Consider the following 22,070-nt stretch of genomic DNA (forward strand, 5'->3'; position numbering starts at 1 on the left):
TGTCACAAAGCCAGCATTTATTTTCCCAGTCCTGATGCTGGGAAAGACTGAGGGCAGAAGGAGAAGAGGGTGTCAAAGGATGAGATGGCTGGATGGCATCACTGATGCAATGAACATGAACTTGGGCAAACTCAGGGAGTTGGTGAGGGACAGGAAGGTTTGGTGTGCTGCAGTCCACGGGGCTGCACAACAACACCACCTCACTTCTAGGTGTGACTGGTGATCTTCTGTGACTTGGGAAACCAAACAACTGACTTGTTGAGAAGATGTCTCTGGAGGAAAGACATCCCAGGAAATGGCTGTGGATTAGTGCGTGAGTTCAGAGGCTGTTTCAAGTCTTTCTCTTGTGTGTGCAAGTTTTCACATTATATTGTGTATATAAATATATACATATGCTCATATACATTTTTTGAGTGCTATTATGAGGCAGGCAGTATATCAAGTATGTTATTTTCAGTGTATTTACATACGCTATTGCATCCTCACAGTTATTATTATCCTTATATTACAGATGAGGAAATCAAGGCTTAAAAAGGAGTTTATATAAGATCATATGGTCAATGTGTGGCAGAGCAGATTTTCAGAACAAAATCTCTGCAAAACCTGTATCTATGACCTCTGTTCAGTTCAGTTCAGTTCAGTTCAGTCGCTCAGTCGTGTCCGACTCTCCGCGACCCCATGAATCACAGCACACCAGGCCTCCCTGTCCATCACCAACTCCTGGAGTTCACTCAAACTCATGTCTATAGAGTCGGTGATGCCATCCAGCCATCTCATTCTCTGTCGTCCCCTTCTCCTCCCGCCCCCAACCTTTCCTAGCATCAGAGTCTTTTCCAGTGAGTCAACTCGTCGCATGAGGTGGCCAAAGTATTGCAGTTTCAGCTTTAGCATCAGTCCTTCCAATGAACACCCAGGATTGTACTAAAATTAATTACCATAAAAATAATTGATATTGGCTAATAGTTCTTAAATACCATATACTAAGCCATTGTGTTAGCACTCTGGGGTATCATTTTATTTAATCTTCACAACAACCACATGAGCAGGTAATACTACAGTTACAGGTACATTTTCACAGTTAAGGAAAACAAAGCTCAGGAAGGCTGAGAACTTGATGACGGTCTCATGGCGGGTAAGTAATGAAGTCAGGAATGAGACTTGGAATTCTGGTCTATTTTCTGAAAGGATGAGAGTGTACAAAGTGTGAAAAGGAGTGCTATCCTATTCTCATACTATAATTTTGTCAAAGGTGTTTGGTAATACAGGCAGACTTTGGAGATACCATGGGTTTAGTTCCAGAATAAAACAAATATTGCAGTAAAGCAAGTTAGATGATTTTTTTGGTTTCTCAGTGCGTATAAAAGTTACTATTACACTATAGCCTATTAAGTGTTCAACAGCATTGTATCTAAAAAATACATATACCCTAATTAAAAAATACTTTCTTGCTAAAAAATTGCTACCATCACCTGAGTCTTCAGCGAGTCCTCATCTTTTTGTAATTATAATACCACAGATCATCATAGCAAATAAAATAATAATGAAAAACATTAAAATACTGTAAGAATTACCAAGAAGTGACATAGAGACATGAAGTGAGCAAATGCTATTGGGAAAATGGTGCCAACTCAAGGCAGGGTTGCCACAAACTTTCAATTTGTAAAAAACATAATATCTGCAAAGCACAATAAAGTGAAGCACAGTAAAATGAGGTGTGCCTGTAATTCTTTAATTCTCCATCTCACTAGCGTCAACCTGCTCTTATCACTCCTTGGCTTAACAGGGATTCTTTAGTCCTGATCATGCACTATAAGAATCCAATTTAAATCAAATAAAGCTTAAAAATTACCTGTAAAATTCTTAGAGAATCATCCTGTCATTTATCAACATATACAAGTGGATATTATTCAAATCTTAGAATTCAAGAGGTGGGACCACTCATATACATCATCAAAACAAGCCATCACTGTCTTTTTCTTTCTGTTGTCCCTCCTCCCCATGCACGGGACTGTGCTTATTTCTCACTGAAAACATACTTTTAAATCATAAAATTTCACACATTCATAGTGTCCACTGAAGACATCTTATGAATATCTCTCAATGGTCTCTCATTACTAGGGGCATCCCACGTTTCAGAACTAAATAATTTACTTCGAGTCCACATAAATGTGCTCTCACTTTTATTGCTGTGAATTATTTACATCTAAAATGTTGAATCAAGAAACTGATGGTACAGGAGTGAAAACCACAGCACTTCAAGCTTCCTGTATCATTATCTTTCCTTGTTCCACAGTTCAGGTCTTTGTCTAATAACTGTGTCCTGAAGTCACACTTTGGAAAGTTGAGGTGGCTGGCTTCTCACACCTTTTGTGTCTGTGAATATAACTTGTGGCAGGAAAATAACATGTGGGTGGACATGGTTATATAGGAAAAATTATAGTAGACACCAAAAGAAAAAGCAAGCAATAACAATTTATGTACTCTTTGCGATCTAGGGTGTTGTTTTGGTGTCTTATTAATAAATCACCAATTTACTTTACTCTCCTTACACAAATGCCTACACGTAACATTTTCATAATGGAGTAAAAGGTTTTGCACCTATTCTATTTATTAAATGTGTGCTTTCTTTCTAACAAAATGATGTAATTTACCAAGAGTAAGCAATGTAAACATTACCAAATTATCAGAACAACATACAAATAGCACTTGCACTCATATAAAAATCCAATCATTTTTATTCAGTGTGAAATAAAATAATTCCTGTTGATCAGCCTTGAAAACAGCTAAGGAAGTGTATTTACGTTACATTAAACTGCCACTATCTCAATGCAAAGATAAAATCAATTCTCTATAAACTTCCCAACCTGTTTTATTCTGCATGGTAAAAGCAATCACTAATTTGAAACTTTGCAAAGATATATACATCTTGATTATGTTTTGTTTGATATAAACATGCATAAAATACAAAATCTAGAATATAAAGTTTATAAAAACAGTAATTTTACAAGCAATAGGCATAATGCAACTGTGAAATTATAATCTAGCCAGTGAATACAGTTTATAGACATACATCATTATATTTATCAATTGAAATCATGTACTACATTAAATTGTACTGGCAGTAGCACAACCAAAAAAGGAAAGTGAATGATGGCAAAAATATAAGGAAAATACTCCAAACTGAATTTATAATGCTTCATAAGCAGAAACACTTACACTTTCTCTATAATAATACCTATTATTGATGTATGGCAGTGACCATGGGGCAAAACTTGTAAATAACCTCACAACCCATTTTCTTCTCCAGCAATACAGCAATCTAGTTTCCCGTAAGCATCTCAACTATTACTGAAAAACAGCCTCCTGGCATTTACAAAGCAGTTGACTTCATACTTTAGTCCATGCATACATAATTAGATAGTTATATTTAAAATCAATATGCAATCCTTCAAAAGACATTATGCTTTTAAAACCTTAACTTTAAATTGATTTTTAACTATTTTATGTGCTTTAAAATTAACATGTAATTCCACCCCAGATAGTCTAAGATGGTGTTAGTTGTTTTGTGGATGTGCTAAACTTTATCACTGTGGCAACGTGGGGGCTGACATTCCGACAATTTCTAACACTATCATTAATTTTACACTGAAAATGGAAGCACAGTTTCACTTTGGTCTAATAAAAGTTTGAACTTACAACAATGCTGTGATTTCATTAAGTTAGACCGAGAGGAACAGATTAGGAGAATAAATAAACAAAGGGCTATAATACAGATACTGAATATTCTTGAAAGTGGGCTCTGTTGAAAGATTTATTTTTCAAAGGTTAATTTCATGAAAAAAAGAAAATGAATCAATTTTTTTTCTTTTAGAAAAATTTCACTAACTCTAAGCCTTCATGAAACAAGGTGGAATACACACACACACACACACACACAAACACACACATACACTTGACTAGCAACGCTTCTAACAAAAAGCCTCCTGATTGGTCATCACTGAGTCATAACTGGTTACAATGCCACCTGTGCTAACAAAACCCAGGAAGGGCATGTTGTATTATTAAAAAATATAAGACTCATGGGCTCAGGTAGATATCATTTCCATTAAAAATGACTAATTATTTATTCTTTACATAGAATTATTTAGCCAAAGATTATCAAAATTCTTAGTATTGCCACACTACTACTAAATGTATTAACAATGTGCTACTCCACAAAGTAGTTACTGTCCACTCAACTCCGGTTTGGGCTTCCCAGGTGGTGCTAGTGGTAAAGAATCCACCTGCCAATGCAGGAGACACAAGTGATGCAGGTTCAATCCCTGGGTTGGGAAGATTACCCTCGAGTAGGAAATGGCAATCCACTTCAGTATTCTTGCCTAGAAAATCCCATGGACAGACGAGCCTGGTGCGCTACAGTTCACGGGGCCACAACGAGTTGGAAACAACTGAAACACGTGTGCATGTATACACACACACACACAAATCCTGTTTGACGAAGCAAGCGTTAACTCTTTAGTCATTTCAATGTCTTTAATGAAAAATGACTGGACATCTGTTCTCCTAGCCTTAAACTCAGTCCAGAGGGAAAAATTAGCTTGGTTTTCTCTAAAAATGTTTATTAGGGACCCAAGCGACAGCCCAGAATATAATCAACACCTAAGCAGTAAGAATCTACTGCCCTTTAAAACGTGATGGTCTCTGGTGGCAGTTTAATCACATCATCCCTTAACTACAGGCTCAAAATTTATTCTCAACTAAATTTGGTTCATTTTAAATAGAAATTCAATCATATTTGAAAAAATGTTCACTGAAATGCTTAGATGCATTCCAAGACAATGTGCTACCTGCCTCGTGACTCTATCTTTAAACTCACTGAAAACCAAGCAGGTTGAAATAAGCATGTGAATAGGCAACTGCTGAACTGACATCTTCCCAATGCCTATCAGATTTTTTTTAAGCTGTAGAAAAGAATGGTCTGCAGTGACCCTCCAGTTGATTGAATATAAAACAGAAGAGTATGAAATGTGTTTTGTGAAGCAGAACTTTATGTCAGGTTAAAGCTAGACACATCTCCTCCACTGAGTCTAAGCTCGTCAATTGTGCACCTAAAATTTTATGGGAAAGGATACTGTTTGATGCAGTCCACCAGTGGTCCATAACAGCAGTCATTCACGATGCACTGCAGACAAATAAGAGAAGGGGTCTGGGATGGAGCGGCTACAAAATCTGTCAGACAATATCCTAAAAGCAGTAATTACTTTTCTTAAAAAAAATTTTTTTTAAAAAAAGCTATCAAAAGACTGTTCAGATTTAATCACAGAAAACAAAAATTGCATGCTTTTTATTCACTATAAAAGCAAGCTATTAAAAAGTGAAATGCTCTTCTCACAAATATTGCATTGCCATTTATGGTGCACCCTGACCTCAGTGATAGTTTATGATGACAGTAATTAAATGAGGTTTAAAATCCTTTACTCTGCTAGGCAGATAACAGCATTGCCACTGAAAATAGACAGCTGTGATTAATACCTGATAGACCTGATTTGCTAGAACTCCATCTGGAATCTGAGAAGGGTCCCGTAGCATACTATTTATAACAGACTTGGAGGCTGCAGAAGAAAAGAGATGAACTGTTAGCAGACAGTCAACATACTTTTAATACAACATGAAAAGTGACATATACCTATAAATACACAAACCATGAAAATGAAAACATTACTGATATTAATCATTTTTTTCCTTTTTTTCAAAACTCAGAGAAGCTTTTAATTAAAACACTTTGCCAAGTTTATAAGCAACATTGACAGATTTGAAGATGACCTAATTTTTCCAAGGTAAATTCACAACTACAGACCTAAAGCATATGTCTCTTAGCAGATAAATTAGCTTTGGAAAAGCCCACTTGGGGGAAAAAAAAAAAATCAGAAAAGAAAATATTTTCCTTTTGCAGGTAAGTATGTTATAACCAAGCATATGTAGCTGGAGAGTTTAGTGAAGGCAGGTCAGATTCAAAGACTTCAGTGATGTCAACAAAAATTACGTTCAGCCAAGAAAGCATTTCTGAATCTAAACCTTTCTGAAATAATTTTCAACTGCCATGAAATGTTATGTCCATTTCACAGGTAAGGAAAGTAGGTAAAACTGACACAAATTGAGCAAATCTTACATAAGAGAAAAAATATATATATATACACACAATTGTATAGTTACATACAAATTTTTGTCCCAAAATATGTCTCATCATACCCAATTGCAAATTAAACTGAACTTATCTCAGGGGACTGCAATGGAAGGGGCTACAGGAGGCATCTTATGAAGTGTGGTATATAAGATCACACCTTTTGAAAAGCGAGGCATGAGATCCTGGCGTCATTGCTTACTGGAGGCATGCAGAAGCCAGAGTGGCCAGAACTCCTCTTCCTCAGCATGGGAGGAAGGCAAGTCTCTAGACTGAAGCTAAGTCAGGTGTTGCCTAAGAATCAATTCTTTCAAGTCCTCCAGTGAGATCATTCCCAGACATTTAGCAAAACAGCTTACAGGGTCTGATCCATACAAGCACAAACTAAAAAACATACTGGATGATTATCTAGTTAAGAGAATAAGAACATGTCACAGAGCTACATCATCATTCAGGTTCTGAGATAGTTTTCCGTCCTTTTTTTTTTTTTTTTTTGAATGATTATGTTCTTTATCAAGTTCAGTACCATAAGAACACTGACAGACATGATAAATGTTAGGAAATTCTGTGGAAAGAAATAGGGAAATTACATCTTTCCCACTTAAGCATGGTGCACAAGGAAATGAGTGTACTAGGAAAAAACTGAAGCGCAATTATTTTAATTATTTCCTATTCTTAGTTACCTAACGGCATGTGTATAACAATGCTATGTAGTTAGTTGCTATTTGTAAATGTGTTTGCACTGCAAGTGGGGAGGCATATTTGGAGTCTCAAAAAGATCATCATCAATGGAGGAATACTATCCAGCTCTGCAACCTGGCAAATTATTGAGCCTCTTTCAGGGTCTTCATCTGTAGAATGTGATGATGTTATCTGACCTGACTACATTTAAGGGTTCTTATATGAGTCCCAAGAGAAAACAGTGACAAAACTATGGCTTTAGTTATTTTGTTAAAGCAGTAATAAGTAATATCAAGAAAAAAATCAGCCTTATGCATTGACTTTGAGTAAGCTTGAGTTCAGTTCAATCACTCAGTTGTGTCTGACTGCAACCTCATGGACTGCAGCACGCCAGGCTTGCCTGTCCATCACCAACTCCCAAAACTTATGCAAACTCATGTCCATCCAGTGATGCCATCCAACCATTTCATCCTCTGTTGTTCCGTTCTCATCCAGCCTTCAATCTTACCCAGTATCAGGGTCTTTTCTAGTGAGTCAGTTCTTCACGTCAGGTGGCCAAAGTATTGGAGTTTCAGCTTTAGCATCAGTTCTTCCAATGAACAGCCAGGACTGATCTTTAGGATGGACTGGTTGGATCTGCTTGCTGTCCAAGGGACTCTCAAGAGTCTTCTCCAACACCACAGTTCAAAAGTATCAATCCTTCAGAGCTCAGCTTTCTTTATAGTCCAATTCTCACATCCATACATGACCACTGGAAAAACCATAGCTTTGACTAGATGGACCTTTGTTGGCAAAGTAATGTCTCTGCTTTTTAATAAGCTATCTAGGTTGGTCATAACTTTTCTTCCAAGGAATAAGCGTCTTTTAATTTCATGGTTGTAGTCATCATTTGCAGTGATTTTGGAGCCCCCCAAAATAAAGTCTGTCACTGTATCCACTGTTTCCCCATCTATTTGCCATGAAGTGATCGAACCAGATGCCATGATCTTAGTTTTCTGAATGTTGAGTTTTAAGCCAGCTTTTTCACTCTCCTCTTTCACTTTCATCAAGTGGCTCTTTAGTTCTTCTTCAGTTTCTGCCATAAGGGTGGTGTCATCTGCATATCTGAGGTTGTAGATATTTCTCCCAGCAATCTTGATTCCAGCTTGTGCTTCATCCAGCCTGCATTTCGCATGATGTACTCTGTATATAAGTTAAATAAGCAGAGTGACAATATACAGCCTTGATGTACTCCTTTTCCTATTTGGAACCAGTCTGTTGTTCCATGTCCAGTTTTTTTTTTTAATTTATTTTTTAATTTTATTGGAGGCAAATTACCTTACATTAATATATTGGTTGGTTTTGCCATACATTGACACGAATCCGCCCCGGGTGGACATGTGTTCCCCCTCCCGAACCCCCCTCCCACCTCCCTCTTCCCCATATCCTCTCTCCAGGTCATCCCCGTGCACCAGCCCCAAGCATCCTGTATCATGCGTCGAACCTGGACTGGTGATTCATTTCATATATGATAATATACATGCTACAATGCCATTCTCCCAAATCATCCCACCTTCACCTTCTCCCACAGAGTGCCAAAGACTGTTCTATATACCTATGTCTCTTTTGCAGTCTCGTATACAGGGTTCAGGTTACCATCTTTCTAAATTCCATATATATGCATTAGGATACTGTATTGATGTTTTTCTTTCTGACTTACTTCACTCTGTATAATAGGCTCCAATTTCATCCACCTCATTAGAACTGATTCAGATGCATTCTTTTTGATGGCTGAAAAATACTCCATTGTGAATATGTACCAAAGCTTTCTTATCCATTCATCTGCAGATGGACATCTAGGTTGCTTCCATGTCCTGGCTATTATAAACAGTGCTGCAATGAACATTGGAGTACATGTGTCTCTTTCAATTCTGGTTTCCTCGGTGTGTATGCCCAGAAGTGCGATTGCTGGATCATATGGCAGTTCTATTTCCAGTTTGTTGAGGAATCTCCACACTGTTCTCCATAGTGGCTGTACTAGTTTGCATTCCCACCAACAGTGTAAGAGGGTTCCCTTTTCTCCATACCCTCTCCAGCATTTATTGCATGTAGACTTTTGGATAGCAGCCATTCTGACTGGTGTGAAATGGTATCTCATTGTGGTTTTGATTTGCATTTCTCTAATTATGAGGGATGTTGAGCATTTTTTCATGTGTTTGTTAGCCATCTTTATGTTCTCTTTGGAGAAATGTCTGTTTAGTTCTTTGGCCCATTTTTTGACTGGGTCACTTATTTTTCTGGAATTGAGCTGCAGGAGCTGCTTGTATATTTTGGAGATTAATCCTTTATCAGTTGCTTCATTTGCTATTATTTTCTCCCATTCTGAAGGCTGTCTTTTCACCTTGCTTATAGTTTCCTTTGCTGTGCAGAAGCTTTTGACTTTAATTAGGTCCCATTTGTTTATTTTTGCTTTTATTTCCAATATTCTGGGAGGTGGGTCATGGAGGATCCTGCTGTGATTTATGTCGGAGAGTGTTTTGCCTATGTTCTCCTCTAGGAGTTTTATAGAATCTGGTCTTACATTTAGCTCTCTAATCCATTTTGAGTTTATTTTGGTGTATGGTGTTAGGAAGTGTTCTAGTTTCATTCTTTTACAAGTGGCTGACCAGTTTTCCCAGCACCACTTGTTAAAGAGACTGTCTTTTCTCCATTTTATATTCTTGCCTCCTTTGTCAAAGATAAGGTGTCCATAGGTGCGTGGATTTATCTCTGGGCTTTCTATTTTGTTCCATTGATCTATATTTCTGTCTTTATGCCAGTACCATACTGGCTTGATGACTGTGGCTTTGTAGTAGAGCCTGAAGTCTGGCAGGTTAATTCCTCCAGTTCCATTCTTCTTCTTCAAGATTGCTTTGGCTATGCGAGGTTTTTTTGTATTTCCATACAAATTGTGAGATTATTTGTTCTAATTCTTTGAAAAATATCGTTGGTAGCTTGATAGGGATTGCATTGAATGTGTAAATTACTTTGGGTACTATACTTATTTTTACAATATTTATTCTTCCAATCCACGAACACGGTATATTTCTCCATCTATTAGTGTCCTCTTTGATTACTTTCACTAGTGTTTTATAGTTTTCTATGTACAAGTCTTTTGTTCCCTTAGGTAGATATATTCCTAAGTATTTAATTCTTTTCGTTGCAAGAGTGAATGGAATAGTTTCCTTAATTTCTCTTTCTATTTTCTCATTATTAGTGTATAGGAATGCAATTCTGTGTGTTGATTTTATATCCTGCAACTTTACTGTATTCATTGATTAGCTCTAGTAGTTTTCTGGTAGAGTCTTTAGGGTTTTCTGTGTAGAGGATCATGTCATCAGTGAACAGTGAAAGTTTTACTTCTTCTTTTCCAATTTGTATTCCTTTTATGTCTTTTTCTGCTCTGATTGCTGTAGCCAAAACTTCCAGAACTATGTTGAATAGTAGTGGTGAGAGTGGGCACCCTTGTCTTGTTCCTGACTTTAGGGGAAATGCTTTCAGTTTTTCACCATTGAGGATAATGTTTGCTGTAGGTTTGTCATATATAGCTTTTATTATGTTGAGATATGTCCCTTCTATTCCCACTTTCTGGAGAGTTTTTATCATAAATGGATGTTGTATTTTGTCAAAGGCTTTCTCTGCATCTATTGAGATAATCATATGATTTTTATTTTTCAGTTTGTTAATGTGGTGTATTACGATGATTGATTTGCAGATATTGAAGAATCCTTGACCACTGGGATAAAGCCCACTTGGTCATGATGTATGATCTTCTTAATGTGTTTTTGGATTCTGATTGCTAGAATTTTGTTAAGGATTTTTGCATCTATGTTCATCAGTGATATTGGCCTGTAGTTTTCTTTTTTTGTGGGATCTTTACCAGGTTTTGGGATTAGGGTGATGGTGGCCTCATAGAATGAGTTTGGAAGTTTCCCTTCGTCAGCAATTTTCTGGAAGAGTTTGAGTAGAATAGGTGTTAGCTCTTCTCTAAATTTTTGGTAGAATTCAGCTGTGAAGCCGTCTGGACCTGGGCTTTTGTTTGCTGGAAGATTTCTGATTACAGCCTCTAGTTATGTGCTTGTGATGGGTCTGTTCAGATTTTCTATTTCTTCCTGGTTCAGTTTTGGAAAAGTGTCCTTTTCTAGGAATTTGTCCATTTCTTCCAGGTTATTGATTTTATTGCCTTATAATTGCTGATAGTATTCTCTAATAATCCTTTGTAGTTCTGTGTTGTCGGTTGTGATCTCTCCATTTTCATTTCTAATTTTATTGATTTGGTTCTTCTCCCTTTGTTTCTTGATGACTCTGGCTAGTGGTTTGTCAATTTCATTTATCTTCTCAAAGAACTTTGAGCTTTGCTGATTTTTGCTATCGTCTCTTTTGTTTCTTTTGCATTTATCTCTCCCCTAATTTTTACAATTTCTTTCCTTCTACTAACCCTGGGGTTCTTCATTTCTTCCTTTTCTAGTTTCTTTAGGTGTAGAGTTAGGTTGTTTAGTTGACTTGTTTCTTGAGGTGTGCCTGTATTGCTATGAACTTCCCCCTTAGCACTGCTTTCACAGTGTCCCAGAGGTTTGGGGTTGTTGTGTTTTCATTTTCATTCATTTCTATGCATATTTTTATTTCTCTTTTGATTTTTTCTATGATTTGTTCGTTATTCAGCAGTGTGTTGTTCAGCCTCCATATGTTGGCATTTTAAATCGTTTTTCTCCTGTAATTGAGATATAATCTTACTGGACTGTGGTCAGAAAAGATGCTTGGAATGATTTCAATTTTTTTGAATTTACCAAGGCTAGATTTATGGCCCAGGATGTGACCTATCCCGGAAAAGTTTCCGTGTGCACTGGAGAAAAAGGTGAAATTCATTGTTTTGGGGTGAAATGTCCTATAGATATCTATTAGGTCTAACTGGTCTATTGTATCATTTAAAGTTTGTGTTTCCTTGTTAAGTTTCTGTTTAGTTGATCTATCCATAGGTGTGAGTGGGGTAATAAAGTCTCCCACTATTATTGTGTTATTGTTAATTTCCCCTTTCATACTTGTTATAATTGTCTTACATATTGCGGTGCTCCTATGTTGGGTGCATAAATATTTATAACTGTTATATCTTCTTGGATTGATCCTTTGATCATTATGTAGTTTCCTTCTTTGTCTCGTTTCACAGCCTTTGTTTTTAAATCTATTTTATCTGATATGAGTATTGCTACTCCTGCTTTCCTTTGGTCTCTATTTGCGTGGAATATCTTTTTCCAGCCCTTCACTTTCAGTCTGTATGTGTCCCTTGTTTTGAGGTGGGTCTCTTGTAGACAACATATATGGGGTCTTGTTTTTGTATCCATTCAGCCAGCCTTTGTCTTTTGGTTGGGGCATTCAACCCATTTACGTTTAAGGTGATTATTGATAAGTATGATCCCGTTGCTATTTTCTTTATTGTTTTGGGTTCGAGTTTATATACCCTTTCTGTGTTTCCTGTCTAGAGAAGATCCTTTAGTATTTGTTGAAGAGCTGGTTTGGTGATGCTGAATTCTCTCAGCTTTTGCTTGTCTGTAAAGCTTTTGATTTCTCCTTCATATTTGAATGAGATCCTTGCTGGGTATAGTAATCTGGGCTGTAGGTTACTTTCTTTCATCACTTTAAGTATGTCTTGCTGTTCCCTCCTCGCCTGAAGAGTTTCTGCTGAAAGATCAGCTGTTATCCTTATGGGGATCCCCTTGTGTGTTATTTGTTGTTTTTCCCTTGCTGCTTTTAATATTTCTTCTTTGTGTTTGATCTTTGTTAATTTGATTAATATGTGTCTTGGAGTATTTCGCCTTGGGTTTATCCTGTTAGGGACTCTCTGTGTTTCTTGGACTTGGGTGATTATTTCCTCCCCCATTTTAGGGAAATTTTCAACTATTATCTCCTCAAGTATTCTCTCATGGTCTTTCTTTTTGTCTTCTTCTTCTGGGACTCCTATGATTCGAATGTTGGGGCATTTAATATTGTCCCATAGGTCTCTAATATTGTCCTCATTTAATTAGTTTTTCTTTTTCCGTCTCTGTTTCATTTATTTCTACAATTCTATCTTCTAGCTCGCTTATCCTGTCTTCTGCCTCCGTTATTCTACTGTTTATTCCCTCGAAAGTGTTTCTGATCTCATCTATTGCATTATGTGTTATATATTGACTCTTTTTTATTTCCTCTAATTCCTTATTAAACATTTCTTGCATCTTCTCAATCCTTTTCTCCAGTTTATTTATCTGTAACTCCATTTTGCTTTCCAGATTTTGAATCATTTTCACAATTAAAATTCGAAATTCTTTATCGGGTAGGTTCCCTATATCTTCCTCTTTTGTTTGTGTTGGTGGGCATTTATCCTGTTCCTTTACTTGCTGGGTATTTCTCTGTCTCTTCATCTTGCTTATATTGCTGTGTTTGGGGTGACCTTTCCGTCTTCTGGCAGTTTGTGGAGTTCTCTTTATTATGTAGTTACCTTGTTGTGTGTGGCGTTGGATGGGTGACTTGTCAAGGTTCCCTGGTGGGGGTAGCTTGTGTCGATGTTCTGGTGGGTGGAGCTAGATTTCTTCTCTCTGGAGTGCGATGAAGTGTCCAGTAATGAGTTTGAGATGTCAATGGGTTTGGAGTGGCTTTAGGCAGCCTGTATATTGAAGCTCAGTACTATTCTCCTGTGGTGCTGGATAGTTTGTGTAGTATGTCTTTCACTGAAACTTGTTGACCCTTGGGTGGTGCCTGGTTTCAGTGTATGTATGGAGGCATTTGATGAGTACCTATCAATTAATGTTCTCTGGAACAGGAGATGTCTGGTGTTCTCAGATTTGGACTTAAGCCTCTGCCTCTGGTTTTCAGTCTTATTCTTGCAGTAGGCTCAAGGCTTCTCCCTCTGTTACTTCCAAGGCAGTTCCTTCTGTTGAAAAAGCTCTTCTGTTTTCTGGTCTCCTCAGTGTCTAATTCCCGTCCTGACACCAGGATGTGGTGGTGGACACATTTTTTTTTTTTCCTGGTTCACCTGTTCAGTCCTCCTGTGGGGAGGGAGGAACGCAGCTAACAAATATCCCTGCCATCTGTGGGGAGTGCTCGCAGTGTCTCGGCTACACTGGGAATGCTCCCACTCGAGGCGTGTGTGCTTTCCCTGTTTATGCTGCTTAGGCTCTAGGTTGCTCTGCCCGGAGCTGTCTGTGGCCAGTGCTGGGTTGCATGCACTTCCCAGGTCTGAGTGGCTCAGGTTCAGGTCCTCGGGTACTCCACAAAGGCACAGACTTGGCTGGGCCTGCGTTTTGTGCCTTCCCCAATCCGAGCAGCTCAGGTGACCAGGTGTTTGGCGAGCATGGTCGCTGCGACTGATCGCCTTCCCGGTCCCTGCCGCTTGGTTTTCTGGGTGTACAACCGGCGCACTTTCTCAGGCGGATATCGACCAGCCCGAACCCAAGAAGTCTTGGTTAGCAAGGAAGCCTGCCTGCAGCTCGGCACGGGAAGCCTCTCTGGGGCCGCGGCTGCAACGCTTCCAGCGCTGGCTGCCCTCCCTGCCTGTGTCAGCAGGGGCTGGGGGATGGGCCGCCTGCTACCAGCTCACTCCGCTCAGTGCTCTGTTCTGCTAGCGGCGCTGGCGGAGTCTTAGGTTGGGGCTTTTCGCAGCCTTTTCGCAGCATTTTCACCTTTTTGCTGCAGCGTCTGCTTCACTATTTTAAGTTCCTGCCCTCAGTTTGCCCTGGGGCATTCAAGCCCGGTTCTCCCCTCCAAGCGCCGCCTGGGCCTCCCTGCCCAGCCTCCACCTGCTAGTGGGGGGTGCGGGTGTCTGCGCCGCTTCTCCACTGAGAGTTTCCTCTGGGCACTTAGTCTGTGGGTTTTAATTATTTATGTCTTTTGTCTCCCAGTTATGTGCCCCTCTGAGGTTCCACTCGCCAGTGTATCCAGGAGTTTTGTAACTTCTCTTTTTTTTTTAAGCCTCCCTTCCCAGGAAGGAGCTCCATCCCTCCCTCTTTTGCCTCTCTTTTTATCTTTTATACTATTTCCTACCTCCTTTTGAAGACTATGGGCTGGTTTTCTGGGTGCCTGATGTCCTCTGCCGGTATTCAGAAGTTGTTTTGTGGGATTTACTCAGTGTTCAAATGTTCTTTTGCTGATTTTGTGGGGGAGAAAGTGGTCGCCCCGTCCTATTCCTCCACCATCTTCCTGTGCTCCTTCTCCATGTTCAGTTCTAACTGTTGCTTCTTGACCTGCATACAGATTTCTCAGGAGGCAGGTCAGGTGGTCTGGTATTCCCATCTCTTTCAGAATTTTCCAGTTTGTTGTGATCCACACAGTCAACAGAAGTAGATGCTTTTCTGGAACTATCTTGCTTTTTCAATGATCCAATGGATGTTGGCAATTTGATCTCCGGTTCCTTTGACTTTCCTAAATCCAGCATGAACATCTGGAAGTTTACGGTTCACATACTGTTGAAGCCTGGCTTAGAGAATTTTGAGCATTACTTTGCTAGTGTATGAGATGAGTGCAATTGTGCGCTAGCTTGAACATTCTTCAGCATTGCCTTTCTTAAGTTAGACTTTATTTTAGAAAGAAATTACCTTGGTTTAGTGGAACAAAAACTGGGAATACAAAGCAGTGAACTGTCTTACATTGCTCTCACATGCTCAGTTGGGTCTTACTCTCTGTGACCCAATGGACTGTAGCCCACCAGCTCTTTTGTCCATAGGATTCTACAGAATACTGGAGTGTGTTGCCATTTCCTTCTCCAGGGGATCTCCCTGACCCAGGGACCAAACCTGTGTCTCCTGAATTCGCAGGCAGATTCTTTACCCACTGAGGCATTGTAAATTCACTCTGTTTCCCCAACTTAATTTTAAGGCCAGACCAGTAGGAGGGGACCAAAGCAATCACTCACATACTGGTCACCTTCTCTGAGGGACGAAGTGCTACTCAGTCACACATGGATAGTAATGGCAGACACTCCTCTGCAGTACCCATGATGCTATCAGTATCTCATGGAAACAAAAGCACCTTCTCCACATGTTCCTGGTCATTGCTAGGTTGTTACACTGCTAACCTTCATACCCAGGTGAGAAGAAGATTACTAAATGACCAGACAGCATACCTAAAAATATGATATCTCCCTATCCCAGGGAAAATTACTGACCTCATATCAAACTATATGCAAACTCATTGCTAAAATCATAATGGTCCTTTTTAAAAAAAGACGGACAATACCCTAGGACAGAAAAAAAATTAGGTCATTTGTTTTATGAGGGAAGAAAGGGAAATCTTACAGGAAAAAGAGACTGATGACATCATAGTTTTCCTTACAATATACATTATAGAACAGTGTGCTTATCAGAAGCAAGAATCATAGCCAATAAACTTAAAAAAATAGTTTTAATATATTGAATAGAACACTATTCAAATCAAAGGAAGCTTGCAAGGGGAAGTCAGTGATTTTAAATTGAATAGTAAAAACTATATATTGAGTCCATGTTCATTTAAAACTCAAGAAAATCTCTTTTCTCATCTTGCAACTGGTCATTTCTCAGAGCAGGAGAGAAAGTGCTAACACACAGGACCTCCAGGCCAAGGCTCCAGATGCAGGACATGTCTGCACTCCATGTCTGGGTATTTGCACTCAGACTTGAGTAGGTCTACCTTCTAGATCAAGCATACATTTACACACAAACTCTGAAGCTTAGGAAATGCCCTTCGAGTGAAGTGAGAGTTGCTCAGTCATGTCCAACTCTTTGCAATCCCATGGACTACGGAGCAAGATGCACTAGAAGAGGAGAGAACTGGTATCAGTTAAAGTACACTACACAGAATACAGGGGCAATAGGCAATGCCTGGACTATGACATGCACGTGTGTATGCTAAGTCGCTTCAGTTGTGTCTGACTCTTTGTGACCTCATGGACTGTAGCCCATCAGTCTCTTCTGTTCACGGAATTTCCCAGGCAAGAATACTGGAGTGAGTTGTCATTTCCTTCTCCATATTGTGGAATATTTTGAACACAAAGAGGGCAGGATCCTAATATAATAAACCCACTCCAGTATTCTGGCCTGGAGAATCCACCTTTCTAAATTAACTTCTGGACTGGCAATTAATACTAAGATAGTCCAATACTAATTTGTGTAAACTTTTAAGTTTATCAATTTGCTAAAGATTGCTCTGTTTTATTAGTATTTTCAAGAAACCAAATTTCAGTTTTTTTTTTCTCTCTACTACCCGACTTCTTCAAAATTTATTTATTCTTTTGTGATCATTATTTCCTGCTTTCTTCTTTGAGTCTGCTATATTTATTCTTATTAATACTTTACTATGTTTATTAAATAAAATTTCAAGCTTTAACACACTTTTTAAAGCTACAATTTTTCCTCTAAATTCTCTTTTAGCTACATGCCTCAAGTTCTGCTGTCACTTACAAATATTTTGTAGTTCCCATTATGACTTAAATCTTTGATTCATACATTATTTTAAAACATTTCATTTTTAATATTCCAATTTGATTAGATTGTGACAACCCCCAAATTATTTTAATTTGGAAGTATATGCTTGAATTTCTTTGGGTTTTTGTATGTGACCCAATTTTTATGAATGTTTCAAAAATCACTGTAGTTCCTATTTTAGAGGTACAGGGTTCAGGTATGTCTACTATATCAAGATTTTTAATTGTATTATTCAAATCTTCTATATTATTACTAATATTTTCCAAACTACATATGTACTATTCTACTTCTACCGTCAGTTTGTCAGCTTCTCCATATAATTCTGTCAATGTTTGCTTTCTGTATTAAAAGGCTATATTGTTGGGTGTACAAACTCATTGTTCTAAGAATGAAATTTTGTCTTTTGGCATCTTCATGACCTTCTTAATCTCGTGTGTGTGTGTGTGAAACATAAAATTACCTAATGGTGATACTGCTGAACCACTTTTCTTTTCAATCGTTCGTTCGGTCGCTCAGTCGTGTCCGACTCTTTGCGACCCCATGGACTGTAGCCTACCAGGCTTCTCCGTCCATGGGATTCTCCAGGCAAGAATACTGGAGTGGGTTACCGTTTCCTTCTCCAGGAGATCTTCCCGACCCAGGGATCGAACCCGGGTCTCCCGCATTGGAGGCAGACGCTTTAACCTCTGAGCCACCAGGGAAGCCTTCTTTTCAATAGTATCTATCTAATACATCTGGTATTTCATTTATTTAAACTTCACTGTATCATTACGTCTTAGGTCTGACTCTTATTAATAGCATTTAGCCAGATTTCCTAAAATCAAATTTGGAAATCTCTCCTTTTTCAAGAGTGAGTTTAATCTACCTGTAACTGAGACATCCGGACTTACCCTACCCTCTTACTTTCCATGCTCTGGTAACCATTTTCTTCCCCTTTCCCATTTACTACCTCTAAATTGATTACATTTTCTTTATGCCCTCTCTCTGTCTTTATTCACTGAAAAGTATCAATAATATGGTTTTTTAAATTTTTGTTTGTTTTTGGCTGTCCTGATTCTTCATTTCTATACTTGCAGTGAGCAGGGGCTACTCCTCATGTGGTGTGCAGGCTTCTCATTGCGGTGGCTTCTCTTGTTGAGGAGCACTGGCTCTAGAAGCACAGGCTTCAGTAATTGCAGTGCATGAGATTAGCTGTTCTGCCGCATGTGGGCTCCTCCTGGACCAGGGATTGAGTCTGTGTCCCCAGCACTGGCAGGCAGATTCTTAACTACTGGACTACTAGGGAAGTCCAATAATATAGTTTGTATCTACTTCTTTAGTAGTTTTCTCAAAAATTTTTCTAATCTAATCACACCTCCTTGTAATTCTTAGTGTAAGGAACTTAGAATGCACTCATTCCAACCAGAAAGTCCCTCTTCTTCATCAGCTTCCATGATACCATGCCTATTATTTTTATCTGACCATCTTGTTTGTAAACACAATTTCCTAATTAGTTTCTGTGATGGTTAATTTTATGTGTCAACTTTAGTGGGCCACAAGGTGACATATTTTGTCAAACATTACTCTGTATGTTTGTAAGGGTATTTCTGGATGAGAGTCACAATTTATTGGGTAGACTGAATAAAACAGATTGCCTTCCCTGATGTGGGGGTGGGCCTCATCCAATCAGCTGAAGGACTGACTAGAAGAAAAAGGAGGAGTAGAAGAGAATTCTTTCTGTCTGACTGCCTTTGATTTGGGACATTGGCATTCTCCTTTATTTGAACTAGACCTAAAATATTGGCTCCTCCTGAGTCTCAAGTCTGCAGGTCTTTGGACCAGAACTGGGCCACTGGCTGTCCTGTGTCTTTAGCTTACTGATTAACTATAGATGTTGGGATTTATTAGCCTCTATTATCATGTGAACCAATTTCTTATAATCTCTCTCTCACTCCCCTGACGTCTCCCTCTCATGCTCTCTCTCTACACACACACACACACACACACACACACACACTTAGTTCTGTTTCTCTGGAGAATCTTCACTTACATAGTCTCTTTCTACTTTTAAAAGTATTTTTAAACATTCAATGTTTATTTAAATTTATCAACATGTTTGTCAATCTCCTCTTTCAGTGCCGCTTCTTGAATGCCACATTCCAATTTTAGATTCAATATTCAAAATTGGATAGTTACTAAAGCACCTCATTTATTAGTGCTTTCAGCTAGGATCACTGAGTAGCAAGATCTTTGGTTCTGCCTTATCTGAAAATATCTTCACTGAGTTCTCAGTCTTGAATGATAATATAGCTGGGTATAGAATCACATGCTAAGAATCAGCTCTTTGAAGACATAATTCCATTGTCTCGACATCTATTCCTGATAAGAACTCTATTTTCAGATGAATAGCTGAAATTATAGTACATTTATAAAACAGAATATTACTCAGGCATAAAAGGAACAAATTTGAGTCAGTTGTAGTGAAGTGGATGAATCTAGAATCTCTTATACAGAGTGAATTAAGTCAGAAAGAGAAAAAACAAGTATTGTATATTAACGCATATATATGGAATCTAGAAAAACAGTACTGATGGTCACAGTAGAGAATGGACTTGTGGACACAGTGGGGGAAGATGAGGCTGGGAAGAATTAAGAAAGCAGCACAAACATATATATGTGTGTGTGTGTGTGTGTGTGTGTGTGTGTGTGTGTGTGTGTGTGTGTGTGTGTGTGTGTGGCTGGGAAGAATTAAGAAAGCAGCACAGACATATGTGTGTGTGTGTGTGTGTGTGTGTGAGGCTGGGAAGAATTAAGAAAGCAGCACAGACATGTGTGTGTGTGTGTGTGTGTGTGAGGCTGGGAAGAATTAAGAAAGCAGCACAGACATGTGTGTGTGTGTGTGTGTGTGTGTGTGTGTGTGTGTGTATACTATCATGTGTAAAAAAAGACAGTGGGAAGTTCCTAAATGAGAAATAGCCCAACCTAGTGCTGTGATGACTAGAGAGGAGGTTGGGGGGAGGGGAGAAAGGCTCAGGAGGGAAGGGATATAATATAACTGATCCATGCTGTTGAACAGCAGAAATCAACACAAAATTGTAAAGCAACTTTCCACTAATAAAAAAAATACATAAAATTTAAAAAAGAATTCTACTGTCAGTCTAATAGTAATTCCTGTATAGGTAATTTGTCTTTTATTTCTGGTTGCTATTAGAATTTCCTTTGTTATCCAATAGCTTCATCACTGTGCACCTGGATATGGCTCTTTTTAGTTAGCCTGCTTGGAATTAGCTATTTTTCATGAGCCTAAGGGTGAACACATTTAACTAGTTTGAAAAAAATGAGTCATCTTAGCTTTGGTCTCCAACTGTTTTGGACAGCTTACATTAGACATCTTTTAGAAGGTCTTAGCTCCTGTCTCCTACCCCTATGAAGTGTTTATGTTTTCCATCTCTTCATCTCTTGTGTTACACTAAAGTTGATTTCTTCAGATCTATCCTGCTGCTGCTGCTGCTGCTAAGTCACTTCAGTCGTGTCCGACTCTGTGTGACCCCATAGACGGAAGCCCACCAGGCTCCCCCGTCCCTGGGATTCTCCAGGCAAGAATACTGGAGTGGGTTGCCATTTCCTTCTCAGATCTATCCTAGAATCCACTAACTTTTGTTCTAATCTAATCTTCCAATTTTGATTTCTTGTATGTAATTCAATAGTTTACTCACCAAATGAGCTTTTAACTTCAGTGACAAAGATTTCATTTCTAAATTTTATTTTTGTTTTTTAATTGTGTTTTTCAGACTATTTTCTTTTGTTTATCCAGTTATGGTCTTTCTTTTTACTTATTCAGTCAGCTCATATATTAATTTTGTAGCTTTCAAATGTCATCATATAGATTAAATTTATAGCGTCTTCATTTTCTCATCTCTAGTCCATAGTATATACCATTTCTCTACCTATCTATCGACCTGCCTACCTATTTACCTATCTTCCCTATGACAGTGGTTTCCTCACTTGCATTGTAAATTTTCACTGGGAGCTTATTTTCAGAAAGAATTGTTTGACCTGCATTGTGGAAATAACCATGACAAAGTAGTTTCACGTTTACTTCTGCAGAGACTGGTTTTATTGTTAATTTCTTAGCTCAGACTTCCTACAGTAAATAAGAGTGCAAATCTGAACCTATACCCACAAATGGTTGACCTATTTCTAATTTCACTCTCCCCTCCTAATACTCCACAACCCAAGTTCAGATGCAGTAAGCAAACCCCCCTGACATTTTCTACCGAGTTTCCCAGTCTTTTTTTTTTTTTTTTTCAGTGGTTTGGGTTATATGTTGAAGCTCAATTCCAGCCCCTGGCTGCACATCTTTCCCTATGGTGGGTGTGGGGTTTAAAAATCCCAGCCCTGGCCTTTTATGATTATATCTAAAGCTAACAATTCTTATGGACTTACACAGTGTGAGCCCCTGTTCACCACTCCGAATACACATTCTCTCTCCACTTTTTGTAATTAGAGATTGAACTTCTTGGTTTGAACTTATGTATTTTAAAAAATTTCTTTGTTGTTATTTATTTGGTCTATCATTTCTATGTCTTTGTCATGGCAACACAGCCCAACAACCAAAAATTATTTTGTTATGCTCCTGAAGTTTTTGGAAACCCTCCAATAGGAAGTTTAAAAGAAAGCCTGTTTGTTATTTTTCTGGAGTTAAAATTATATAAGTATATATATTTAAATAAAGTCCTCCCATAAAGTTGCAGCCCCAAACATTTGCAAGAAGGGCAGGTGGC

At 38.5% G+C, this 22,070-nt stretch overlaps 1 protein-coding gene across 5 annotated transcripts in view; it reads right to left on the minus strand.

Moving 5' to 3' along the window:
* CDIN1 (CDAN1 interacting nuclease 1) overlaps positions 1 to 22,070 on the minus strand; it is a 242,271-nt gene that overhangs the window by 120,882 nt on the left and 99,319 nt on the right. For all 5 annotated transcript variants that reach the window (XM_088839823.1, XM_055437269.2, XM_088839824.1 and 2 more), the window contains 2 exons: positions 5,533 to 5,612; positions 5,133 to 5,182 (listed from right to left, as the gene is read on the minus strand). In XM_088839823.1, the coding sequence (XP_088695949.1) occupies positions 5,133 to 5,182; positions 5,533 to 5,612 (130 nt within the window). The remainder of the gene's footprint in view (positions 1 to 5,132; positions 5,183 to 5,532; positions 5,613 to 22,070) is intronic.

This window comes from Moschus berezovskii, chromosome 9 (assembly GCF_049115385.1).
Source record: "Moschus berezovskii isolate FMDL1 chromosome 9, NW_MosBer_1.0, whole genome shotgun sequence".
Taxonomy (NCBI): domain Eukaryota; kingdom Metazoa; phylum Chordata; class Mammalia; order Artiodactyla; family Moschidae; genus Moschus; species Moschus berezovskii.